Raw genomic sequence first — 27,978 nt, 5'->3', positions numbered from 1 at the left:
CCCCACAGAAGGGGCGCGGTGCCGAGGCTCGCGGTAGCGCCCTCCGCCTCCTCGCGTCCCTTCACGCCTGAGCCCCCCTCCCCTCAGGGCCGCTCCTCGGGCGGCGCCAAGGAGCGCGGTGCTGCTGCCGGAGCTCCGCCGTAAGTCTCCGCAGCGCCTTGGCGGCTGGTTTGACCCGCCGCGCCCGCCGTAGGCGCCCGCCTGTCAGCTGCCGGCGCCTTTGTGCGGCGGGGCGGAAGCGAGCGGGGCGCGGAGCCGGGCTCCGCCGTCAGGTGCGCGGGGTCCCGCGGTAACGGCTCCAACGGCTCTAACGGCCGCTGCTCTCACCCGGCCCGGCTGTCAGCGGGGACCCTCCGGCGCGGCGGCGGGGTGGGGCCCTGCCTGTGCCGGCTGCGGGCCGTGGGGCCGGGGCTCGGCCCTGCCGCCCTCGGGCGGGGCTGGCCGGGCGCTGCTGCCGCTGTGGGGCTTGCCCCTCCTGCGGGGCGCGGGGGGGTGGCTGGGGCGAGGGGCCGCGGTGCGGTGACAGCACGCCTTTCCCGGGCTGCGTTGAAGCCTGAAATGCCATTTTTTTTTTTGTTATTATTATCGTTTGTTGGCACTGAAGTGTTTGCAGGCAATATGGAGGAAGAGCTACCGATGTGTACAGGGGGGTAAATGTGTCAGCCTTGCAGCGTTTTACAGCTTTTCCTGCCCTTAGATGGACTATGCAAACGCTTGCGCATATTTTTAATTTTAAATACGTAAATAGCCGTATTACTGATGTGTAATCTGATGTCAGTATTATCACGCTTGGTGCAAAGGCCCTTATAGATCCCTTGGCTGTGGTAGAACCACTTCTGCACTTCCTTTACTCACTCAGATTTGCCTTACAGTAAAACTAAGTGTTTGTTCACCCAGCCTGTTCACACAGGTTTTCGTGTCGATGTCCCAAATCTTTAAGTTCTGAAGTGTTGGTTTTTTTTTTCTGCTTTTGTTTGTTATTGGATTTCCTGTCTGTTTTTAATTGGATGAGTTATGTAACAAAGCTTTTGTAGAATTGTTGTCTTTAAAAGATCCAACAATTTCTTAGCAGCATGCAAAAGGTCTATGGATAAAACACAAAAAGATTGGTATTGCATGTTTGACAGGTGTTGTTTTTTTTTTTTTCCGTCACGCTGATACCTACTTTGCCTTGCAGTTTATGGTAGACTTACTAAATCTTTTGTTAAATCTGTGTTTTAAGTTCTGCAACTGGATGTAGCAGGATATATCGCTTCCATACTGCTAAGTTGTCATGTGTCAACAGTCAGAGGATGAAAGAGAAAGTAAAAATATTCCAGGCGCATTGTCCATGCAGTTTTCTGTACGTACGTGCCATAGTTGGGTCTGTAGCTGTGCAGAATCCTATGGCAAGATCAGATAACCCTGTTTTCAGTGCCTGATGTATGATTCAGAGCAGCTCCTCCAAACAGCTTCAGTACTATCTTAGCAGTGGGTGCTGTCACCATATCATCGTCCTGTTTTAAATCAATTTTAGTAGTGAGAATGTACAGAGTGAAGGAAACATGGAAATAGGAATGTGTTTTGTTTTTTTTTTTTAATTAGGATTGAAAGACTTCTCACTGTTCTATCTTTAGTATAGTTACTTTAATGATAGCTGTTTTCCTATAAATAAGCAATCTCAAGCGAACAAAAACAAGCAGTGGTATGATTTCTGTGTTGATCAGTGTTTCAGCCATGTCTGACAAAAGTGAACTGAAGGCGGAGTTGGAGCGCAAGAAGCAACGATTAGCTCAGATCAGAGAGGAAAAGAAAAGAAAGGAGGAAGAAAGAAAGAAGAAAGAAGTAAGAAATAACTTTCCCTTTGAACCTTGACTGTTTGCCTATGTAACTTGCCCCAAATATACATGTATGTAGCCTGTCCAAAAAGACTGCATGTATCACTCCACAGTTATTTAAGTAACGTCTGTTTAATGGTCCATGCAAATGTAGTGCTTTCATTTTGTGAGAGTAAACACCTACTTTTTCTTTTATTTTAGAACTATCCATGTGGTAAGGTACATTTAAAAAAAAAAAAAATAATCTCACATGTAGTTTTATAAATACAAACTGTATGCTTGTGTGCATCATAAATAATGAATTAGGCAATTACTGTGAGAATTAACTGAAATATTGCACAAAAGCTCTATTAATGATTTGTGATGATATAACTTGAAGAATTCCTTTCTGAAATGCAGTTTCAAGGATGTCCGTATGAGTTGTTTGACTGTCAGTATTGTTATTGAACCGCGTGCTCTATTCTGCTCTGATTCATCTTTAACCTGAATTTTAAAGTCAGAGCAATGCTCAGGGAATGCATGCTACTTGTGTGTTAGACTTGATTTGTTAACAGTCTCCTGGATTTCTCTCTGTTAGTGTAAATGACAATCTGGTGTATTGCTACATTTCTCCAGAAAGCAGATCATAAACAAAACTTCTGTTGGAATGCTTTGGTGTGTTGTGTCCCTTTTCATGACATCCTCTCTTTTGGTTATGATCTTATACAAGTTCTAAATTAGCTTATGGCTGAAGTCTGGGCAGCTGCCAGCAAAATGATTCAGACAAACTGGAGAGGGAAATATCTCAAGTTATGTTCTGATGATGTTGCAATTACGTATTGTCTGTACATGAGATTCCCCATATGATTCCCAGCTTATCAGTTTTAATCTTCCTCTAAAGTTTGGAAATAGCTTTTTTAAAAGACGTAGAGTAGATCAGAAGTATGATGTGTAGTAACGTGAGAGGCAGTTAGTCTTTAATCATGTTGTAGGGTTATTGTAACTTGGTCTAGATTTTGCTGCATCTGCTAAAGGCTAGTATTTGTATAATTAATTTATTTTTACAGAAATACTTGACAGTGACTGAGTTTTGAACACCTTAAACTATGAATTTAAATTCTGTAATTGAGTAAGCAGTTAAATGAATTGTGGAAAAATATGGAGTGTTCAGAATCTTTCACAGTAGAGCTTCCATTATTTCTAAATTATATAAGGATAAGGGTGTGATATTAATACTTTCTTGTGTGTGAAATCTAGTAGATTACAAAACTACTTTTAAAGAAAACTACTTAAAGATAGTATTAAAGCTGCAAAACTTGTGATTCCCTCTGTTTTTGCTTTCGTAATTCCCAAGATGCTTTCTGTAGATAGAGTCAAGTAACTAACCCATGTGATTATAGGTTTCAGTAGCACAGAAAATGCAGTGAGAAATAAAGTGAAACCATTCCTAATACCTATTAAATGCCAGAATTTAGATATTGAATTATTTTTAGACTGATCAGAAGAAAGATGTTCTTCCTGTACAAGAAGAATCTGATCTTGAAAAGAAGAGAAGAGAAGCTGAAGCATTACTTCAGAGCATGGGGCTGACACCTGAATCTCCTGTTGGTAGGAATATTTATATTAGTTTATAAGAAGTGTTTTGTTGGTGGTGGTATTGTGATACATATATAACTAGCATGAAATTTCTATGGCCACTGTTTTTTGGGTATGCATGTCTTGTTTCTGGTACTACTTTGTTACAAATGTCTAGTGCTATGTTTATGTGCTTCAGTACACATTGCTAGTAATATTCATAAAATATATGCTTTCTACTAAGATTATTTGGAGTTTTTTAGTTATAAGTATCACAAATTTGTTGTTTTCTCTTTCAGTTCTCCCTGCACATTTTTTTCCCCTTTCTCATAATGCTAAATCTTAATCCTAATATTTTCATGTGGGGTTGGCTTGTTTTCTTTCTGTGCCTTTTATGTCCTAATTTTCCTTATCTCAAATACCTGACTGACTTTGATGGAGTAATAGCAAGGCTAAGTATAAAATTTAACTGTCAAGGATGATGATTCGTATCTGTGCTGCTCTTCAATGGATTAGTATATTGGTTGTTGCTTTTTGCCTTTACTTAGCCACTTCTCTCTGGTAAATGAAAGTGAAGAGGGTGGTACTTCAACTCCAATTTTCAGCTCTCTCTGTGAAATCAAAGAGGGGTTAAAACTTAATTTTCAATTTGGCTCAATGATGATGAGGGTCTATTTCAACTGGGTTTGCAAATAAAAAGTAATAATAATTAGGTATAGTCTGTGTGTGAATACAACTTCATAATTGTTTTTGGACTGTCCTAAAACATTTGAAAATGAATGGGAAATAAACAACATTAACACTGCTCCCATTCCAACAGCCACAGCAGTAATGTTAATAGCTTGAGTTGTTCTCACAGTTCAGTTGTAGGTAGACTGCATTTGGGCTATGCTAGCACTAGCATATAAGTAATCAATTCTTAGCTACTAGGGATTTTCTTCAGCAAATACTTGAAAACCTCCTTGCACATGGCTTTGCTAAGGCAGCTAACATGAGACTCTTAAAGAAATAGGTGTGGTTTTTTTTGTTTGTTTGGTTGTTTTTTTAATCTGTAAGAGAGAACCTAAAAAACACAGGATGACCAGTCCTTAAAAAGTTTTTTGATGTGCTGGCGTCTGATAACAGGTCACAACCCTGCATGTGTTGTATTTAATCCTGTTGACCCCCTATTTAGTCACTGCCTTGTAAGTACACAGTTACACAGATAATTCATTTTGTTCCCTTTCAAGATAGATTGTTCTAATATGAGTGCTAGATCAAGCTAAAATGTTCTACTTGCTACCTCTCAGTAGCATGCCTGAGGCACAAGCTGAGTCTGCTGACTGAGTACTGGGAAAGCATGACAGTACAGTGCTGAAGCACCTGAACTGAAGCCAACACAGCTGACCAGCATGGTGTGCAGATGGCTTCAGCTCATGCTGTCAGTGTGGGTGGATTACTTGAGATTAGATTCCTTCCTAGGAAGTTGTATTAAGAATTTTTAAGGTAATTATTGTCCTGGTAACTGCCAAGGAGAGGTGGCTTCCTTACAGGAGAAGGGACCTTAGTGTAAGTATGTTTTTGATATCTATCATTCTATATATATAATGCATATATTTATTTATGTATTATACATGTATATTTGTGTGTGTAATATATGTACATATATATATATATATATATATATATTGAGTCATTCATATGAATGACTCAATATATATTGAGTCATTCATATTTTCATTCATATATATATATGAATGAAAATAACAAATAACTTTCAAGAAGGCATCCTTTGTTGGGGTAGGTGGACTTTTACTTGGCATGTTCTTCACACTTACCGGAGAGATACTGCCTTACCAATGGGAAGACTTTCCTAAAAACAGCTTGCTCCACAAGAGGGCACTGTATCATTAAACTAAGCTACTGAATTTTTTGGCCATACTGCTAGAGCAGTATATATAGTTCTTGTTGTGTGTTTGTTTTTTTTTTTTTTAAATGGTGACAAGATAAGTTTGTCATTTCGCCTGTTTGTTTAAGAATGGGTGACATTAAAATGCTGTCATTTTCAGTAATGCACAGACACGTAACAATATGAAGGCCTATAGATGTTTCCTTTAGTATAAACTATTCAGGAGATGGTGATGCTGGGTTGGAGAACATTTCAAAGCTTATCTGTGTGCATACACACCCATACATGTGTGTAAAATATAGGTATGTGTATGTATTTGTGAAGTATAACTGTATGATTTTTAAACCTATATGAAAATCTCTCTTGTAGAGAGACTCAATTTATTGAATTGAGTAAATTTATTAAAAACGGTCTGTTTTGCATGTTCAGGATAGAATTTCTGTCAACCAGAATGATGTCTCTGTTTTGGGATAAGATGGAAACGTTCTTCAGAATTTCCAATATACTTGTGATTTCAGGAAATTCTCCTGAAATGCTGCAGATCTAAATTCAGAATTCTCCCTTGGCTGACCTCTGACAGGATAGATGCCAACTTGTATAACTAATTGGTCTTCAGTAGGTTAAAGTTTATTCTTTGGTGTTGCTAAGGAGTAAATCCATGCTATGAATGCTCTACATGTTACTGAAAAGTGAAGCATAAAAGAACCTTCAACGCGCATTCTGATTCTTAAACATAAATTTAAGCTTTGTTAAATAATGAGTTTCACTATTTCTAAAACAAACAAAAAAAATAACTATTTCTAGAAGGAAAAGTTAAAAAGTTTTGACATAGCTTTACATTCTTTAGATTGTATAAGATTCATTGTTATGTATCAGTTCCAAAAAAACATGGTGATTTTAATTACAATCTTCATCTAAATGCTGGAAATGAACTGACTTTAAGAAAAAGTTTCAATGTATCAGTACTAGCCTGCTTGTCAGGTAAAACAAAAAAACAAACAGAAAACCACAAAAATCTCCCAAAAGCTAACACTAACAAACTTGAGTGTAATATGCAGAATTTGTGTTGATTTGTCTAGAACTAAAGCAAAAATACTAGTATGCTCCATGACAAAGCCACTTTTTTTGTCTGCATTTCTGTGATTATATGCTTCAAAATAAAATTACCAGTTAAATACCTTCAGTGTGTAATTTTTGAGAAAAGCTATGTTAATAAGTATCTTCCTTTTATGTTTTATCAACATGATTTAGTGGGAAATGTCCTGCAAAAATAGATGCTACCTTTTTTTAAAAATTCTGTTTTTAAAAATCTGTTTTCAAGTCATTTTTTCGTAATGTTTTTCCCTCCATATCGTCTTGTATGCTCCAGATGCGTAAATGCCGAACAATTGCATGAAAGACCAGCATGAAATGTTAACATTGTCTTTTCCCCTCTTTTTCTACTGTTCATTTCATCCATGTATTTTTTGTTTGCCATCACTTTTTTTTTAATGATTCATGTTAAATTAATTTTAAAACATCCTAAGCTGTGCAACCTCTGCGAGTAGTAACAGCGGATACCTGTCTGTTTCACTATTTAGTCCCTCCTCCTACCTCTCCGTCTTCCAAATCTGTGAGTACGCCAAGTGAGGCTGGAAGCCAGGACTCTGGTGATGGCGCTGTTGGATCTAGGTATGTCACCTTGTTATATTCCTTTGCTTAACACTTGCATTATGAATAATGAAACTTTAGAAGAAATCAAATTTAATTATTTGAATATCAATTTACACCAATATTGAATCTGTGAACAGTGACTACTTTACAGAAGTGCTTTACTTTTACATTTGAAATGCAACTATGCTTAACTGATTTTAGATTGCCAGAAGAAACTTTGAGGTTTTTGAGCTTGCAGGTTTAAAGTTTCATCTTTAAAGAGTCTGAAAGTCTTGTGATAATATTCTTGTGAACATGAATGTCTCTGAACAAAAGAACAACTAGAAAAAATCAAACTTCCCAGCTCTTTGAAGGAGAGTGTGTATGGATATTGGCTATTTTTCCCTCCATGTTGCTGGATCTAACAGAAAATGCTATCTACAAACCTTGCCTTATTTCTTTTTTTTTTTCACTTAAAACTGTATTCCCAAGTTATTTCACCTTGCAGCTGTCCTCAGAACTTAACTGTACGACTCACAAGCTACAAGCATGTTAGAATAGCCACTTTTTTTTTCAGTTTTGCTACTTGCTACATCCTTTTGAGCAATGTTTTGTTCATAACAGTTTGAGAAATGCCACTGTAAAGAGAGTCAATTAAATACTTCCATTAAACTAGGAACTAAGAATGGAGCTTTATGGGTGATAAGATAGGAATCTACTTCCGAAGGGTATTTCTGATGTTTTCCATGCGCTCTCTGAACAAGAGCAGCATTCGCCTATTAACACTGATAACGTTTTCCCTCCCCTGTACAATCATTGCTCATGTACTGTAGCTTCTGAATATACATTGTGGATGAAGTTTCATTAAAGCACAGCATCCTCAGTTCCTTTTGTTCATCCTTTGTGAATGAATCTTTGTTTTGGAGAAAGACTGAATACTTATACCACCTTTACACGTCTTTTTGGAAGACTGGAGTACACTGTACACTTGTGGGTTATGTGTACACAGTCTTAGCCTGAAAATAGTCAAGTTTTTAATGACCTGAAGAAAGGTGATAAGGTCTTTATTTCAAAGTAGCGACCACTAAATTGAAACAAGGAATACTAGAGGCAGCAGATATGAATCCATACTTCTTTATACTTCTTTTTTTTTTTTTTTTAAACACTCAGGTGCAGTGAATAAACACTCATAGCTTATTCACTATGCAGTTCAAGTCCACTTGTCATGTAACTAAAGAACCAATAGCATCGTTCCTTAACTGAGTAACAAGCAAATTTTAAATTATTTGAAATCTGTGATTACTGGTTATTAAACTGTCATTTTATATTTAAATTCAGTGTATAGAAGGGAAAAAAACAAACAAACAAACACAAAAAGAGTTACTTGATGTGGGGGTAAAAAAGGCTTTTATTTTCATTCGTATATAATTTAAAGTTAGTATGAAACAGTATTTTCACCACATCTGTAATTGAACTCCATGTTGTGTACTGAATTTATTTCTGCCTCGTAGGTGTACTGTGTCCTCTGATTGTATGTTCCAGATATATAGCAACATAGTGTTGTTGTATGCGTGCTTTTTTTTTTTTTTTTTTTTTTTTTATGAAGACTTGAGAAAACTTACATCCTAAGTCTCTATAGCTTCATCCATTTGTAAACTTTAAATTTGGGTCTGCACAATTTTCAAGACATGGAAGCATAGAAAGACTGTGGACTTCAAGGCATGGAGATAGGAAATTGATAGCTAAATTTAAGGCTATATATGTCATTGTAAGAGATCTGAGTTTGCTTACTTAGTCTCTGACCACCAGGTAACATTCTTCCCCTCCTTCAGTAAACAATGTCTATATTCTAAATTTGTACGGCATTCCTATTGTATGCATACACTTCAACCTAAAAGTTGGACTGTGTGATGTGCCCTAGCATTATAGCTGGCATTTTGTAGGTGGCTTTCATATCTATGTGTGGTATGCTAGCAAGGCAAGTTCTACTGTTCTTGATAATCTTAAATTGAGAGTATTGTTTTCAACATATGTATTTCTGTTCACATCAGTGTGTTATTTCAGTTCTTTTTTGGTATATGGCCATTCTACAGTTCTCTGTTCATGCCACAACCATACTTTATGATGATTATCTCCTTTATGAGTTTAGTCATTTACTGTCTCTGATACAGAACATTGCCAGTAACTTCATTTATTTAGTAATTAGTAAAGCAGTGTTCAGACTGTGTTCCTCCTGTTACTTCCATCTGTCTTTACTTACTTCAGTAAAGAGTTTTGGTTCTGCATTTGTTACCATTTGTTCCTTCTCACCTCAGCATTCTTTCTCTTTCTAAGTTAAGAGTAAAAATTTAAGACTGGAAATTAGCATTGTTAGTTTACTTTTAAGTTTTGTGTTTTTTTTAAAGAATTAGTTTATAAGTGCAGAAAGTACTTCTTAGATGTATGTGTATTAGGAATTTACCTAGATTTAAACAAGTTCAAGCATGTGGATAAATAGAAGTATAAGTTCACTGAAGCTTATATATAAATTCATTTAACTTAAGGCATAACAAATTTCTGGAAAACAAAAGGAACAGTATTTTGTATGCTTGTGATACTTACGTAATAGGTGAGTTTTATCTCAGAATGTTACTTCTTTAAAGAATCTCTCTGAGAAGAATTTAACTGTAAGTACTATAGTGTGTGTTGATTTTAACTATTTTAAAAGGCAGAGTATTGTTGTTCTAATATAAAAAATTAAAAAAAAACGCCTTTGAAAACAGGAGGGCAACCTCAGTAATGACTAGGTCTTAAGTAAGTACAGAGGTTGGAGCCTTTTAAATTTATATTGCTTTCCCTAAGTTCCTCTTAAGTGGGACAGAAAATGTTGGCAAAGTGTTTGTGGTGATGGAGCATTTGAATCTATAGATAAGTTTTTCTTTGCTTAAGCAACATGAATGTTGAGGAGGTGGTGGTTTGGTTTTGCTTTGTTTTCTTTTTCATATGCATGGCAAGATTGAATCTCTGTATGAACAATATCCAGCCTGAAATCTCAGGCACCAAATTAAACTTCAGGCTTAAATCTACTTAGCCGAACAAAATAGCAGAGACATAAAGAATAGGCACACTCAAAATAATGGTAAAATTGGGTATTTTTTGATGCACAGAAGATATGTCAAGGTTTTAGATATTCAGGTATTAAGCTATGGCTATGGGTGCATTATCAGCTACGCAGAATTATTTGCTAAATAATAACAGTGGATTTGTAATTTTTAATTAAAATTCAGTATTCTTATAACGTATGGTTTCTACAAGAACAAAGTAATGAATGGCACACTTGAAGCTGTGAGTTTTCATCATGTTGCCTGTAAATTTTGGTGATCATCTTTGTTTTGGAATTCTGTGCTTGCTTTATAAGAACATTGCCATGCCATGCATGAAATTTGAAAAAATAAAGAATTTATTATTTAAATATGATAAGTCAATAAAACAATTTTCCATTTGCTACAAAACAAGATTTAAAAAAATAATTTCTGAAAACTTCAGATGCATGTTCATCTATTAATCTCTCTTGTATGCTTGTTTTAAAACTTTGCCTAAGCCTGATAGCAGGCGGTAGACTAAATGGAAATTTGTGGAGAAGGTATGAAGGTTTAAGATGATAGGAGAGGGAAGATCTAGTTCCCACTTCATATTTCTTCAGATATGAAAGTGACTTGATGTGTTCTGTTCATTATTCCATATGACTTTGAAATGTGTTATTAATATAAAGTCCACTAGTTCTACGAGATTTAAGTATCCTAAATAGAGTTGGCTCTAAATCAGATGACACTTAGAAGCCCAAGGCAGTGCTTAACCCATAATTACTGCAATGTCACATCTTGGAAACTCTAGCAGTTCTCTTTCCCAGTGGAAATGCATTTTTCCCCCTCTACCAAAAGGTTTATGTGTTGACTCATTTCCTTTACCAATATGACAATTTCCTCCACATATTTACTGCTCTGGGCAATATTGCATTACATTAACAAATCTGTCTTCATATGACATGAACAAATCTGAACAGATTTAAAAAGGAAAGTTTTTAGTGGTTCTTGTCACTATTTAAAATATTTTTATTAGCCTCTCACAAAGGCCGCATTTGTTTGCAGATCTTTAACTTTCAGTCTTTAAAAGATTTTAATTCTTTTCTAATAGCTCTGAATTCTGTGTTTGCTTTTTTAACTTTTGTATTTACCGCATATAGTATTTATTGCACTGAATATTTGCTGAATTTCCCTTAACTGATGTTATGTTGCCTCGTTTCTTGTGAACAATGAAATAACTTTAAGCTTACTTTAACTCTAGCATTTCATAGTGTGTATTTGCTTCACTAATCTCTGGCCTTTTTTGCTAATGCTGCATGATTGTTCAACCTGTGGTATCAGGACGCTGCATTGGGATACTGATCCATCAGTTCTTCAGCTCCACTCTGATTCCGATCTGGGGTATTGCATAGATTTCTTATATTCCCTTTTCATATACTTCTGGATAATAAGTATAAGAGCTATTCTTTTTCTTTAAGACATCAAGTTACTGTTAAGAGACTGTTCTGTGAGTTACAGAAGTTCAGTGTCCCAAGATACTGTGCAGTTGGCTGGTAATGAGAAGTTTTGATGTCATTTAATATAAATAATGTGCTTATTTCTAGTAACAGAGCTTACTTTATTAATGTTTTCTTTGAGTCTTTCTTTGGCAAGACAAACTTTAAAGTAATTTCTTTAAAATAAAAAACTTAGACATGTAAAAACAGACAGAATGACTCCCATCTTATAATATACATGAATGACAAATGTTTATATTGAGCTGTAGCTCATTATAATTACTTAATAAAACCCATATCAGTCTATATGAATTATGATTCCGTCCATTGAAAACTTCAAAAGGAGATTCTTTTTTTTTCTTTCATTTTAGGAGAGGGGTCATTAATAAGAAATTAACAGCAATTTAGCTATATGGAGTGTAGATCTTCACATAATTACTACAGTACATATGCTTTTGCAGGATGTTACAAAGACTGAATTAATATTGTGTAGTTTTTGGAAATATATTTTTGCATTGTAATTTGATACTGGGTGTATCTGTGTTTGTAGCATCTTTCATAAGCTAAAGTCAGAAAGCTCAGAGGTTTCCAGTATTACATACTGGAGTAATGTGTTATGGATAAATCACTTATCAGCGTGTGAGTTTCAGACCAGACTTGCAGTTCTGAGTTCTAAATAGCAGCCTACAGATAGATTTTAAAAAAAATAAAAATAAAATTTAAAAAATGCAGCACAGTTAAGTGGACTAGGAAATACTTTTACATTCAGGGTAACTAAGCTGTTTCTTTTAAGTTTTAAAGTCCTAAAATAAATACAAATAGTCATGTGAGCAGATCAGTACAATGAAAATATGGGTATTTCATATATGTAGCAGTACCCTAGGCAACTGCAAAAACAAAGCTTTAAAATGACATCAAATAATCAGATATCTGTATATATTTGCACATCTTTATTTTTGTCTTACATGTAGAAATAGCTATTGATTTTAAATAATAGTGAAAATAATAATCATAATTTTGTGACTTCTTCAGGATTAAATTTCCACCTGGCTTAAGTTTGACAAAGCTGTGACGTGATGACACGAGTATTATTCTAGTCAAAATGTGAAGTAATTCATAAAGCTAACTATTTTTTCTAATGTTTCTATTCATTTCATGTAGACGTGGACCTGTTAAACTTGGAATGGCCAAAATTACACAAGTTGACTTTCCTCCTCGAGAAATTGTTACATATACAAAGGAGACACAAACACCGGTTATGACGCAGCCAAAGGAAGGTGAATGATTAAGTTATTTCAACCTAAGTTATTTTCCTTTTATTTTATTGCAGTAATGATTACTGACTGTATTAGAGCTAACACTTGTGATCTTGAAACTTAATGTGGTAGAATGAAGATTGATTTGTGAGATAATTAATACAAGTTCTATTAAACACATACATGTCTTGCTTAGAGGGTTGTTGTCATTCTGCATCTTGTTTAATGGTAACATTGCTCTGCTAATAAAACATGGTGGTTTTGTACTCCTAGTAAACATGACACATAGACACCAAGTTGCTTAAGTAGCTGACAACTGGTCAAAAAGTGGGATGAAAGTGGGATGTATGTTGCATTTATGACACCTAAGAACCCACACACAACTTACTTGAAGGCTTTGTATTCTTATTTTTTTTTCTCCCCAATTTTCACTTTTTCCATTCTCTAATCCTTGAGGTTTTTTTCCTTCCCTCTGTCAGGTTCACCATGGTATCTGAAGACTTAGTTCGTAGTTTGTGTGCTCAAAGTGTTTTACTTGTGCTGCTTGCTGTCAGTGGAAATTGCCTGGCATTGTATGATCTTAGTTTCACCCTAAGTGGATAGGCTGTAGTTGACGTTTACTATAGGGGAGTTGGAAAGTTGGGTCACCTGTACTTCTGTGTTTATCCGAAAGCTGTCTTAGTAGAGATAGTATCTCACGATCCATTCTACCTTAAAAACAATACTGTTTTCTGTACACTCTTTAGTTTTGTATATATGTGCTTCACAGAAGTCACTTGAAGATGCTTGCTCATCATTGCATTGTAAAAGATCTATGTTCACAATTTAAGTTGACATCTCAGCTAGTTTAGATCCATTGTTCACTCCTTTTTATAAAATGAACTGAAGAGAACCTACTTTAATGACAGTATCTTGGTTTTGTGTTATATTGTGACCTGAACTGAGAAACATTCAAGCTAAAACTATTGTCTGTTGGGACAGATAGGAAGTTGGGGAAAACTAGCTTTAAACTGAAAGAGTTGCTAATTGCCATGGAAATATTTGTGGCAACACAATTAAAGCAACTGTTACACAGAGGAGACTTCATGCCCACAACTTAAAGTTGGCCTTTGAAGATGTCCATTTTAGGTTCAGCATAATGAAGTTAAATTCAAGTTATGAATACCTTTCACCCTAATGGTTCTGGCTTAAAAAGGTGGAAGTCAGACCTCTCAGAAGTTGACAGAAAGGACAGCATTCAGTTGTTCAAAAATCTAAGCAGGAAAATGCTTCTTCTAGTTAGAGAAGGGAGGTAGACTAAGTTTACATGATCGTGCTTCCCTGTAGTGCAGACATGTGCTGTCGTAGGCAATATTAAACATGAAGTGGCTCTCCCCTCTATCTTCTCAATAGGCTTCTCAGCTGCAGCTGGTTCGAGCCAGTGATCATTCCTCTCTGCTTGGCATGAAAGCATGACCAGTTTGCATGTAGCCCTTGATGCTGGAGCTAGAATGTCACCTCAGTGCTAGTGGCAGCGTTGCCTCTCTATGCAAAGAATTGAAGTACTAACAGGCTGACGTATTGTGACCTCAGTGTTTGTCTTGGGAAGATTGATTCTTCCTATAGCATCGTAAAAGAATAAAGTCAATATATCTCCTAAAAATCAGTTTCAGTCTGTGATTAGAGATTTAGTTGCCTTTAGAGTAGGAAGTATTGTGTCACAGGAAGTTATTCACTGTATTCTGTACAGTACAGAATAATAAATTTCCCCAAATTGAAGTTGTTAAGCATGTTTCATAGTTCTTGTAAGAAGATATCCCAAGTAGACTTAGATGGTAAATCTGCAGTATTTGTTTTATGGTTTTCTCATAGCTACGGGTTGCACCCATTGTGCTTTTTCTTCTGGGTTCAATGTATACAAATAAGTCACTAAGGACATAGAGGAGAAACACAGTAAGAAATGGTGTCGGGGTGGAGACTTCAGTGCTCTTGAGCTTCTTGCTTCGATGAAAACCTAAATGTGTCACTTCAGTCTTTCATTTTTTTCACATTTTGGATTTTTTTCTCCAAAATTTTCAACAGTCTCAATCCTCTAATCCTACTCTTTCTGTAACAGCTGTATTTGTTATGTAAAGGAACTGAAATGTAATCATGGAATGGTTCATTGTTCCTAGGAATATAGCAGAGATGCTCATTTTTTCTCATCTTCCTGGCACGTTCCTGTTTTTGCTGTGACACAGTAACAATGACCTTTTTTTTGGTTTAGGGACCAAGGAGATTAATTTTTCTAAGTGTTGTGCCATGCTTAGTGCTTATTTTGTAACTGATAAGCCTAAATATCTATGCCTCGGTGCCATTACTACCACTTCAATAATCTTTGTCAACATGATAACATGAACATCCTGGTTTTAGGCAGCTTCATTCCCCAGCGTCTTCATTCTATTATCCCCATTTCTGCTGTCTAAATCAATTTCCCACTTCTCATGGTGCTGTGTACAGCACTGCTGCCCACTTCCCTCATTGTCCAATTTTGGTGGACATTGTTTTTAGTTAGTGCGGTCAACTGGTTATTAGGATTATTGTTTGGCCTCCATTCGGCGTGCTGTATCAGGCAGCAGACTTCTAGATCTACTCTTTGAAAATACACTTGAAATTGTGTTCCCTTCATATAGCTGTTTCTTTTTAGCAGGCAGTGATAGAAGCAGTTTCAGCAGCAGAGATGCAATTTATGTGTGAACTCTGGATTACTTCTTGTTCTGCAGGCTCTATGTTGGCCCCCATGTACAGTACTGTAATCACCAGTGCTGCGTTTTGTCTTACCTATAGTTCTAGCTACGCTGCTCTGTAATGTACTGTTTGATATCTTCCATTGTGATTTGCTGACATAATGTTGAAATTTGCATAGAAAGAAAATAGTCATCAGTACATCCAATAACAGCCAGATGTAATATTATAGGTCCTGAAAGTGATTAATCCAAAGAAAGATAGGCATGTAAGTGAATAAAGTGAATACAGCTCTGCCCAACTGTCTCAGTTAAGGCTTTTCTTGGGCTAACAGGCTATTTGTTATTTAGTGCCTTTGTACAACACAGCACATATGCAATCACAAGTAACTGCAGACAGTATTGCTGCATTAGCTCCCCTCTTTGAGGAGTTATTGTCTGGTAAGGTCTCCAAGACATAGAATGAGAATATTAAGCACTTTGTCCTTTTAATTTTGTCCTTTTGTCCTGACTTAAGCAGACTAATAGCAATTTAGGGTGTAAGATTGGCCTCTTGGATGCTTGTTAATGGTGAATGTAGCACTTTTACATTTTAATATTGTAACAAGAAATAATGGAGCCTTATATTCATGTATTACCCCATACATGCCTTAAATGTACAGCGAAATACAGATGGGAAAACTTGATATGAAGACACGTTCTACTTAACAAAAGCCACCCATTTCACAGATGATTTCACTTTGATTAACCTACTCTGCAGCAACAGATTACTCAGACAACTGGAACTTTCACTCTGTAGTGTTATTGCTGGGTGCAGCCTAGTATATAGTACTGCTTTTCTTTCCATCTTGCCAAAATACATCATGATTCTGATGTTAATTCAAAATCAAAATTCTGTGGTTCATTAAACCTGTTTTTAACATCCATTGACAAGAAATTTGTCATTGTGAAGATGGCTGTTTATAAACCAAGATTCCCTGTTCCCCTGTCAGAAAAAAACATGGAGTTAATTGTTTAGCATCTTATGATGAATATTCATCAATATGTTGATGTGACAGAGTCCCATTTCTGGTCTTTAGAACCCTATGACTTCTCTAGGTCTTAACAACCGTGCTTTTTTTTAATTGAGGAATTGTATGTGGTATACTGACAACTGAAGTAGCATAAAGCATCAGTAGGTAGTTATTAAGGAATAACAAGGATGAGGTTAGTCAGTGCCTTCAAAATTTCCACACTTACATAACTGACACCAAATACAGTACGCCAATGAAACAAGTGGATCTTTGACTTAGTTGTGCAGCTTTTTCAGGAATTATGTAGTCTTCCAGTGTTTGCTGGGTAATAATTACTGTTTTTACCAATTCTCTGCAAATACCTGTACCTGAACTATAATTTTATAAATTCAAGATATGTGAGAAGTAATTAAAACAAAAATATCTCATTTATTGTCCAACAGCTTCATGCTGCCTTTTGTAAATGTCTGTGAGAAAGCATCCTGGTATTGGATAATGAGATCAAGAACTTGCTGCTTCTTCCCCTTCCCCATCCCCCCAATCCCTTAATAATAAAGTTTGCATGTGACTTCTTTAAAGAGAAGGTTTTAGATTTGTGTAGTTACAGATAAATCACAGTGAGATGACATGTTCAATTTCAAGTCTGATACTTCGAGAATATTAAAATAAGTGTTGTATCCTGCATTTAAATGCAGTAATATCAGCTGGCTGTATGCAGTGAAAGTACTATGAAGGAATTTAGATCTCTGTATAATATATGCCATTTATGTTTCAAACATTAAAAGGCATGAGCAATCAACTATATGATCTTTTGAATAAAATATGTAGATTAGAAGGTCACTTAGCACTAAGGGGTTGACCATCTGCATTTGACAAGAATTTGACTCCTGTCACTGAAAATGGTACTTAGAATCAGTGTAGTATGGCTAGCAGGGGGGTTGGGTTGAAATTTCTAATTTGGGACTTTCAAAGCTAGACTAATGTATCCCGGGTGACCCCAAACCAAATATCTGAATTTAAGGTGTTATTTAAATCTGCATTATTGATTGGCAGGGATAGCGAGAGGGGGATTTTTGTCCAAGTGACTATAATGTGAACATGTGGTCCTGTATTTGTTGTTCTCAAAATCATGTCTGTTAACTCATATTACATTTTTTAATTAATTAGCGTTCACACCTATAGTGATTTGACATTAAGAAATCTGTGCTTTAGAATTGCTAGAAGTTATACAGTTTTCAGATTACTAGTCCACTGTACATGTGAATCCATCTAAAAAGGAGCAGTGTCTTTCTGTTTCTCTGCGTGATTATTTTGCCCAAAAAAGCTTTCATTTTTTTTTAAGTAGCACAAAAGCTGTAATTGGCATGCTTTGTAAGGAAGTGTCAATGTGCAAGAGAGTGGAGATCACTAAGAATTCTTTTACGCGTTCTTTCCCCTTTGCACCACCGCCTCCTCAGCAGGGTCACTGAGATCACTAGCTTTTCTTGAAATGGCCATTTTCACTGGCAGGTGCATTATACCCTGTATTTTCAGATTGTTTTTCCATTCTGAATGTTTGGCAGGTTGATTGCTCTGGCTGCATTGACGGAGAAAGGGCTGACAAATGCGGTTGGGCTGGCTGAAAAGACAGTGATTACTGTTTTCCTTTGTGGCTGATTGAGGCCCTTGAAAGGAAAGATTTTAACCTTCACCATTTGGTTCAAAAGTATGAGCATATATTGAAATCATTCATGCCATTTATCCTAGTTCTGTAAACTTGTCAGAACGTAAAAATCGCTCAATTTCAAGTAATGTAGGATTGGCATACGTCATTATCATTTTGATTAAGTTGGAGTTTGTATTATTGTGTGCATTATACAGTGTCATTTAAAGCTTTCTTTCCTGCAGGTACAGTTATATTTTTATTGCCTATACTATGGAGTTAGAAAGATTTTCAGACCTCTTTAAACCTATCACTATGTGTGTGGTTTGGCAGCTGGTATGGCCTACAAGCTGTATTTTGTTTGCAGGGTAAAGGCTTGTCTGTAGACCTCCTGGAGTGCTGGTAATTGCACAGGCTTGCCATTGGGGAAAGACATGATTGGAGGCAGTCAGGCAGAAAAATGTTGTGCCATCCCATTGCCACCTCATAGCTGAGAGACAATCCTAGCAGTACCATCTGGTTGTTGCTATCTAGTCAGCTGGCCTGGCTGCTGGGACCATGGCTTGGCAGCTGGTTCCCATCCCCTGACCACGCTTTTTTTTCCCCCCCTCTTTTTGTGTCTATGTGCATGTGGATTTTTTGTTGTCGTTAGGTAGCTGAACACAGGTCAGAGAGATGGCTGCAACAAACAAGCCTAGTCCCTGCTGAAAACTGTCTCGTTACTTGTGATGAGGCATGTAGTAGACTCCTGCTGCCATTCCCTTATAGACAAATGACATAGCTGTTTAACCAATAAAAATAGCTTTTCAGAAGCCTGTATGAGCAAGTGGATGAAGAAAGGCCAGGAAATGCTTATTCAACAACACCAAATAATTTAAAGTCATTTTCTGGTTTACAGTATTCAAAGAATAAAGTGTACAAATGCAGAAAGTGCTGTAAACCTTGTCAGCATTCCCGAACATTAACATTTTATGTTACTCATTGCAATTAGGGAAAACACATTTTGCTCTAAAGTTCTCATTGCCAAACATGATACAGATAATGAGACTTGCATTTAGAATGACAGAAAAAATGTAATCTCCCTGCTATTATCTTTAGCAAAATTTGCCTCTCAGAATAGCAACCTGAAAGCTAATGTAAGCCATCTTCATGCCATATGAAGACCCATTAGACTCTGATGGTTTCAGATCACAAGTAAGCATCTGTTCTGTAGACTATTTTAGACATTTGATTTTTCTTTATTCTGCAACATTAATGTGTCAGGATGTTACACGGAACATACATCTACCACATGGTTTTGTGTGGAATCATAAATGCTTATAGGAGAGTTTTCTACTTTGCGTAAGAAATTGTAAAGAATCCCTCTTTTTCAGTTTATACAAATACATAATTTACCGCAACTAAAATCCAGGTGTAGACAGCATTGCAATGATCTTTGGTTTGAGATAACATTATTCTGGGAACTACACTTTATAAATACAACCATTTTAAGCTAAATTACACCATTTTATATATTTGAGATTCCTACAGAATGTTACTGTTCCTCTTTAAAAACAATGACAGTCTCACCGTACTTTTTCTTTTTAGATGAGGAAGATGAAGATGATGTGGTTGCACCAAAGCCATTAGTTGAACCTGAGGAAGAAAAAACGTTAAAAAAGGAGGAAGAGGAGGAAGGTACCTCATAGTTATTTGTGCTACAAAGAAAAACATTAATACATTTTAACTTTTCTTTCCATTAAGTTGAAAATAATTTGAGTTACATTTTAACACTTAGTTATTGTATGGATGTTTGGAAAAAAATTTTCCAGAATCATGATGAATACTGTCCCCCTTCCCCCCCCCTCCCCCCCCCCCCCCCCCCCAAAAAAAAAAAGAATTTTTGGAAGTATGCATTACAGAAACTTTGTGTATAACCCTTTTCCAGCTGCCCCTCATGAACTTACAGAGGAAGAAAAACAACAAATTTTGCATTCTGAAGAATTTTTAAGTTTCTTTGACCACTCTACAAGGATTGTTGAAAGAGCCCTTTCCGAGCAAATCAATATTTTCTTTGACTACAGTGGAAGAGACTTAGAAGACAAAGAAGGGTAACATGAACATTGAATGCTTTAGTGTGAATGCGCAATATTTTAACTCTAAAAATGGTCAGAGATTAATACCTTCTAATTGCCTTTGTAGAGAGATTCAAGCAGGAGCAAAACTATCCTTAAACAGGCAGTTTTTTGATGAACGTTGGTCAAAGCATCGTGTTGTCAGTTGTTTGGACTGGTCGTCTCAGGTAAAAAATGCTTATATTAAGCAGTCATCTTTGTGAGTTCTTCTAGCTCTGTCCACTTGACCCTTCTCTAAGTATAATTAATATAGGCTGTATTTCTAAGTGTGTTCCTTAGAACAGTTCTTACATCCTCCGTAGCTTGCAAACATCAATGTTTTGTAAAAAGTAGCAAAATCTTTGTATTATAAAGAAAAAAATCTTCATAATTGCTTCTGTTTTATGAGCTATGTAGAGGTGTTAGGTGCATAAAACAAAGCTCACTTAAAAGTATTGGGTTTTACATTTAAAAGCAAGATATAATTTTAAAAACCCAAGAACTTAAAACAGTATTAACATACTAATTATAAGTTAAATCTGTAACAAATGCTGTTTTGACTGACGCTGTTTCTCACAGGGATGATGTAAATGATTTTCAGTCTTGTTGTTTTTCTTTTTACTGTGTTTTGGCATCACAAAACAAAGATTCTAGGATTGTCTGGACCATTAGTTAATCATCTTGCTATTTTGAATCTTTCTCACATATTTTTCAGTACCCAGAATTACTTGTAGCCTCTTACAACAACAATGAGGATGCACCTCATGAGCCTGATGGAGTGGCCCTTGTGTGGAATATGAAGTACAAGAAAACTACCCCAGAGTATGTCTTTCACTGCCAGGTATGATTCTGTCTCAGGAGGCTAAAGATTTTATGTTGATGAGTCTGGACAAGTACCTTCCTTGTGCTTGTCAGTGTAATGATTTCATTGGGCTGGCATTCACTTTAACCACATGTATTTGCAAACAGATGTTGATAGCTAGAGACCTTAGTTTAGAAACATTCTTCTGTTCCAGAATTTCTGACATCGTTCAGAGTTCAGTCTTGCTTAAGAACTCATTTTCTTATTTTATTTGAAAAACCAAAAACCTTCTTGTGTAATGGTTGAACCACAAAGAAGGTTTGTATGTAAGGAGACTGAGCAGAGTTGTGTACTGCTAGAGTGTAGTTTACTGAATAAAATGAAGATGGCCTGAGGAGGTGGAGCAACGATGAAAACAAGAAACATATGCTGCAAGTAAAAAAGGCAGATGGAAGTTTCCTAGTAGTTTTTACGAAAGATTAAAAAAAATAAAAATATGCAAGTCTGTTTCATTGTGCTAAGTCTGGAATAGCCACATAATTTTCAAAATGTCATAATTCTGAAAAATTACATAGTTGAATGAAAATGTAATCCCATGTTGTCAGATTACTGTCAAAACCCAGATTGCAGAAGTAGCTATATTGTATTGAGACCAATTTCGATGTTCTCAAAGAAAATGACCACAGAATGTGGTAAATATTATTAAAGTCTTGTGCACCGCTTGACCTTCCTTTTCTAACAAACTGTGCTAGGAGGAAATACAAATGCATACGTATGGGAAAAACAGAGGAGGAAGACTTCATTTTTGGAATGCAAGTTAAAACTAAAAGCTTATTGGGATTCACAAAGAGTTTTGAACCCCTATGTGATGGGACACTGAAATAGTGTATTAAATCTAGACATAGAACTTACTCTGATACTTGGTCACATTTTCTTTTGGTTTTAGATGTCATGTCAGCGAATGATAGTTATTTGTGTATTTTGGTTGTTTTTTCCTTTCAGTCAGCAGTGATGTCAGCTACATTTGCAAAATTTCATCCCAATTTGGTGGTTGGTGGCACATACTCAGGCCAAATAGTGCTATGGGATAATCGCAGCAATAAGAGAACCCCAGTGCAGAGAACTCCGCTTTCAGCTGCTGCTCACACGGTAGGGGGTGAAATATCTACAAGGACTGTTTCCTGTTGAGATGTATTTAACCTCTAGGAAACTGTCCAGTGCACTTGATTTATAATGCTTAAATGTTTATGTCCATGTTTTTCCAGTGCTATCACTGAAGAACAGGGCTATTCATAAAAATGAAAGTGTCAGAAAAACTGCTATTTGTTTTATAGGGAAGCATTCTCTGTACCATACTGTGATCAACTGTTTCTCTTTCACTAAATGAAACTGTATATTTTACAGTATATTAACTGTAACAGAATTGGTTGAGACTTGGGAATTCCTATTTCTGATGGTATTTTACATTCTTAGCACCCAGTGTACTGTGTAAATGTTGTTGGGACCCAGAATGCTCATAACTTGATCAGTATCTCAACCGATGGGAAGATATGCTCTTGGAGTTTAGACATGCTTTCCCAGCCACAGGTAAGATAACTTTTGATATGTATAGTATCTATTCTGGATAGTTATTTTGTAAAAAAAAAAACATTATGTCTCTAATAAAGTATTAAAAACATTTTCACAATACGGAAGTATTCTTAAGGTAGCTTAGTAGACATTTGATAAAAGACCTCTTCTGCCCCGTGGGATGTTGTTAAAATTGTTTTTGCCACTAACACAAGAAAAAAATTGCTCATTTCTGCCCAATTCTATATAAGCAAAACACAAAAAATACTTAACTATTGAGAAATCTAACCTTGTAAGTGATAATACTCAGTTTGTTATTTTTAAAAGTATTTTACTGATATTTTCACTACAGGATAGCATGGAGCTGGTTCATAAACAGTCCAAGGCTGTGGCTGTTACTTGCATGTCCTTCCCCATTGGAGATGTCAACAACTTTGTTGTTGGAAGTGAAGAAGGCTCAGTCTACACTGCATGCCGCCATGGCAGGTGAATAAAAGTTTTTAGTTATTCAAAGGACTTAAAAACAGCGAAAGGATGAATCCCTGTATGTTCTACACTGCTAATACATTCATAGCACGTGCTTAGTCCTCAGTCTTGATGGGGTTCAAAGTAGCTGTGTATGAATTCCAGTGCATGCTATTTTCCGAGTAGGAGCTTCATTAAAAACAGAAGGAGTTTGAATATTGAATTGGTACTATGCTCTCTTCATTGGCTGCGAGTTGTTTGTAGTGATGGGGGCAGCACAGGTCACTGAGGTTTTATTCATTTGAATTGTAGCAGAACATTCCAAACTTTATATCAGTTCTGCAGATAATTGTACAGTAACATCACGCACAAATCTTAAATTGGCTAGCTCTTCTCCTGCTGTTCAATCTATTTTGAAATTGTCTGACTGTATCTTATCAATTGCTTTCTTAAATATAATTGAGTGTCCAGGTTTCATCTGAAATACACATCACCCTTGCTGCACAGCTTTTTGGTTCCAGAATAGCTGAAATTGTATCACTTCTCTGTAACGTTCTTCCCAGCTCTCCTCTCTCCCTTCCTCCCTCCTTTTTCATTGCTTCTGATAGGAGACTATTAGGAATATGTTGTAAGTTTTTATGTCTGAATCCTAGTGTGTGTCCACAAGGTACATGCATCTTCTGTTTTAAGTAAGTGGGAGTTTTCCACTTGTTCCTGAGACTGGATTTTGTTCTTTCGTATGATTCAAAATTTTAGCTATTGCTTGGAGAACAGTGTAGTTAAATGAGTGGATTGGTACCTGCTGAATGAGTCTCTGCTCCCTGTGGTAAATTTTAGCATTTAAAGAGTGTAGAAAAGAGATACTGGAATTAAGGTCCATATTCGAGCCTGTTCAGATGAAGCCTTTGCAATTGGGTAACATCCATACAAAATGGCAAAATCTTCTTGGTGCTAAATTTAAACTGTATTTCAGTGCTATCTTTGTCTGCAGATGGATGGTTTCCAGAGATATTAACCTTTTTTTTTTTTTGATATATATATATATATATTCTAAAACAGCAAAGCTGGAATCAGTGAGATGTTTGAAGGACATCAGGGACCAATCACAGGTATTCACTGCCATGCAGCAGTTGGACCTGTAGACTTCTCGCATCTCTTTGTCACTTCTTCTTTTGACTGGACGGTAAAGCTTTGGACAACTAAGGTAACTGAAATAGATAGTTCGGTGGTTCTCTTCATAATCCTTGACACAAGGTGGTGCTATAGTGTAAGCTACTTAAGAAACTTCAGTGAACTGAAGGCAAATTGTGTGAAGCCCTCAAGGTCCATAGCAGTAGTCTAGTTGATTCCTGGTGCTTGTTTTTCAGTTTCTTACAAAGAGAAGACAGCTGATAAACAAAACTAGTTAATGACATGAAGATGTCATTGCTTTCAGATTGTGTATCATTTGTGTACTTTTGATCCATTCTGCTTAACCTTTTGCCCTCTCATATCAATGATTACAATATAATCAAATGCAAATCATGTAAATTCAGTTTCTTCATATTATGTGTACTGCAAATGTTTTCTTACAATTTTGTGGAGGACTAGAGGACCGCACCAAAACTCATGTCAATTAAACTGCATGTAGAGGCTCAGAATTGGCATTCCTATTGCCAGAATTACTTTTTTTTGCTGTTATATTGTAGTATTTTTCTTTTTTAAGTAAGTTTAAAATGTGAATCATTTTTTAGTTATTTCTCATAATGTTGTTGAGAAGTTCTGTATTTTTACCTTACTTGTTAGCTTTTGAATTTGAAATGCTGACTTTAGGTATTGCATTACATCTGCTTTTTTTCAGAATAACAAACCTCTCTACTCATTTGAAGACAACTCAGACTATGTTTATGATGTTATGTGGTCTCCAACTCACCCTGCCTTGTTTGCCTGTGTGGATGGGATGGGCAGGCTTGACCTGTGGAATCTCAACAATGACACTGAGGTGAGGGAGAGTGAGGTTAACAGTCAAATATAGCAGGAAAAGTTTTTTGTACACTTTAGAAAAAAGTGTAAAGAGTTCACCATAGGATTTTTGTTGTTTGTTCTTAAATATTCTGTAATTCCAGTAGTTGCTGCTTAATAAATATTCTTTGATTACAGGCTGGTAACTTAAATGACTGCTCATAATTAATAGCAACAGTAATTAAATTGTTTTAACAGTAACATGAACATAAAACATGTTAGCTTAATACCAATCCATGTTGTGACAGTAAATTTTTAGACCTCCCCCAATACAGCCGTGGCAGCCTGCAGTTTAACAGTATGAACAAACCTGCTACCCCTACACCACCATTGTTCTTATTGCCATATTGTTATTGCCATAGTAATACTGCAGTGAAATTGTAATTTGTTTCTAAACTTAAAGGATTGAACATTTAGGATTGCTGGTGTAAGCTGTATACTTAACTATTGCATAAACCTTTTCTGAGACTTAAACTTGTTGGCGGTAGTTGAGAGGAAAAATCGTACAGATACTCAGCTCTCTGAAATTTTACTGTCTTAAAGCTGCACGCAGAAGAAAGAGTAGTCCTGTAGAAGAAGCAGCACATGCCAGCCTATATTTTTTAACTGGAGTTGCCCATTTCTAGCATCTGGGCTGGATTTGACCTGCCAGCCCTCTATCTATAAGTCTTTCCCGAGTTCCCAGGGCTCCTCCTTGCTGTCTGATTAACGCATGTCTATCAGGGGGGTAAAAGGCATGTGCCTCCTGTGTCATGGCAGGAGTGCAGATGTGCCTTTTGATAGTGCCAAGAGGCAGAAGATGTGTTGTTTTGGTTATATCACTAGTGATAGCTTATGGCCGCTGAGAGTAAATTGAGACCTACAAACTGCCTAAATTGAGATATTGGGTACTTTGATAAATCACTGAGGGATAAGGTATGTTCTGTAATCTGTAACTTAAGAAATCCTTGTGCATTTTTAGCAATGTGTTTTAAATGGATACAGGTGCCAACTGCGAGCATTACTGTGGAGGGCAATCCTGCTCTGAACCGTGTGAGATGGACACACTCTGGGAGAGAGATTGCTGTAGGTGATTCAGAGGGACAAATAGTTATATACGATGTGGGAGAGGTATGTATACCATGTGTTGTGCAAAGTATGTTACAGCTTTTTTGTTGTTACTCAAGCTTTTTTGACTTGTGTTTTGCAAATTCCTTGTAAGTTCCCCCCTCCTCTGGTTTAGAGGAATAAGGCTTAATTTTTATTATCAAATTATTTTTCTTTTAGATGTCTATTTCAAGTATTCTAGCATGATTTAAAATCACAGAATGATTTAGGTTGGAAAAGACCTCTAAGATTATCTAGTTCAACCTTTAACCTAGTACTAATGTACTAGCACGAAACCATGCTACCGAGTTCTAAATACACAAGTTTCCTGCTTCCCTGGGCAGCCTATTCCAATGCTGCGTAACTCTTTCAGTAAGGAAGTTTCTCCTAATACCCAACCTAACTCCCCGGCACAACTTCAGGCTATTTCCCCTTATCACTTGGTGCCCACCTCGCTATAGTCTCCTTAGAAGTAATAGTACAGTGTGATAAGGTCTCCCCTGAGCTTCCTTTTCAACAACCCCAGTTCCCTCAGCTGCTCCTTATAAGACTGGTTTTCTCAACCCTTCACCAGCTTCATTGCCTTTCTTAGCATGCCATCTGTCAGCTACGCAGTCAAAAAGTAAAAAACATTATAGTACGGCTGGCAAAATAAGATGAAGCCATTAACAGAAAGCTTTAAATTTTGCAGGAATCTTATGTTCTTCCTATCCATTTTTTGTGAATTCTGACCATGGCTTGAGAAGTATTGAACAAAAAAAAAAAATGAAATGAGGAAGTCTTGACTTGGTTCTGTAGGGAAGCTGTCGCTATTGAAGTATGTGTATTGCAGTAGTATGTGACTGATTGGATGCAGACATTGCATTACTGTTCTTTGGAGGTAGTCTCTCAGAAGCATATCATGCAAGCGTGTAATAGTATCACTGCATAAATACTGGACTTGCAAATTCTGCTGCTTTTATTAGTTAGAGCTTCTGATGTTTAGACTACTTTAAAAGTTACACTAAATAAAGGTAAGCTGTTCTATCAGAACCTCTTACAAATACTGCTGTTCATAATGAGCTCAGTTTGTATGTACTGGTAGGTTTAAATAATGTTATCTTTGTCAACAGCAAATTGCCGTTCCTCGCAGCGATGAGTGGACTCGATTTGGTCGAACGCTGGCAGAAATAAATGCCAACAGAGCTGATGCAGAAGAGGAAGCTGCAACCCGCATACCAGCATAGACCATTAAAGATGGGCAGCAGTGGTAGACTTGTGAATTATTTGATGCAAATCTTAAAAGTGTAAGCACGTGTCAATTCAAGTAATAGTTTAAGGCAGGAACAGGTGGATTCAACTATGGACTTTGAAAATGTGTTAAGATCACTGAAATTCAGATCTTACGTTGTCACTTTTTATATATAAATTACAAGCACATTCTTGAATTTGTGTAACTTTTAATACAGTTAACTTTTGACTTTGCAAGGAACTTCTTTTGCTGAAACACTAACTTGGTGTAAATTTGCTGTTAGGCTAATTAAATTTCCACTTTGTAACGGTATATTTCTGAAAATTAGAAATTCTGTTTCTAAACTAAACTTTCTATATTACACAGACTAGCCTTCATGAGGTATTAAATTTGTGAAGGGTTCTTTAATTCAAACTGCCTATGGATATGCATGCATATATTCCAAGTAAATTTCATTGCTTATAGATAACCCTCAGACTCTGGTAGCTAGTAATAGAAGTGAAAAAAAATTTGTCTGTAGTTACAAATCTATTTGATAATTGGACCTGAATTAATGAAATACATATTTAATACTAAGTTCTTTTGTTCAAACTGGTGCATTAAAGGGTGAGACTGATTAATAAATAAATATTATATGAGCACTTGTCAGCTGTACTGACCTCTAATCTG

At 36.4% G+C, this 27,978-nt stretch overlaps 1 protein-coding gene across 5 annotated transcripts; it reads left to right on the top strand.

Moving 5' to 3' along the window:
• The first annotated feature begins 1 nt into the window (after position 1).
• DYNC1I2 (dynein cytoplasmic 1 intermediate chain 2) lies at positions 2 to 27,950 on the top strand. Of its 5 annotated transcripts, none has more exons than XM_032189914.1 (17): positions 2 to 140; positions 1,707 to 1,824; positions 3,290 to 3,404; positions 6,840 to 6,930; positions 11,295 to 11,354; positions 12,611 to 12,726; positions 19,650 to 19,739; positions 19,990 to 20,152; positions 20,244 to 20,343; positions 20,871 to 20,996; positions 21,960 to 22,106; positions 22,431 to 22,544; positions 22,879 to 23,012; positions 24,051 to 24,195; positions 24,832 to 24,972; positions 25,977 to 26,102; positions 27,191 to 27,950. In XM_032189914.1, exons 2-17 carry the CDS (start codon positions 1,717 to 1,719, stop codon positions 27,302 to 27,304), a joined length of 1,890 nt encoding a protein of 629 aa, XP_032045805.1. In that variant the 5' UTR covers positions 2 to 140; positions 1,707 to 1,716; the 3' UTR covers positions 27,305 to 27,950. The 5 variants fall into 5 exon arrangements, with proteins under 5 accessions (XP_032045805.1, XP_032045804.1, XP_032045806.1 ...); XM_032189913.1 differs by lacking the exon at positions 2 to 140 and adding an exon at positions 191 to 272; XM_032189915.1 differs by lacking the exon at positions 2 to 140 and adding an exon at positions 326 to 369.
• Positions 27,951 to 27,978: the final 28 nt, after the last annotated feature.

The sequence above is a fragment of the Aythya fuligula genome, chromosome 6, assembly GCF_009819795.1.
Source record: "Aythya fuligula isolate bAytFul2 chromosome 6, bAytFul2.pri, whole genome shotgun sequence".
In the NCBI taxonomy this organism is placed as follows: Eukaryota; Metazoa; Chordata; class Aves; order Anseriformes; family Anatidae; genus Aythya; species Aythya fuligula.
Note: the sequence above shows the minus strand (reverse complement) of the source record. Positions and strands in the feature narration are given on the sequence as shown.

Coding starts and splice junctions, on each gene's coding strand:
- DYNC1I2 (XM_032189910.1), top strand. CDS start 559: ATGCCATTTTTTTTTTTGTTATTATTATCGTTTGTTGGCACTGAAGTG. Junction 11,355..12,610: donor CACTCTGATTCCGATCTGGG/GTATTGCATAGA, acceptor CATTTCATGTAG/ACGTGGACCTGTTAAACTTG. Junction 23,013..24,050: donor ACTGCATGCCGCCATGGCAG/GTGAATAAAAGT, acceptor ATTCTAAAACAG/CAAAGCTGGAATCAGTGAGA.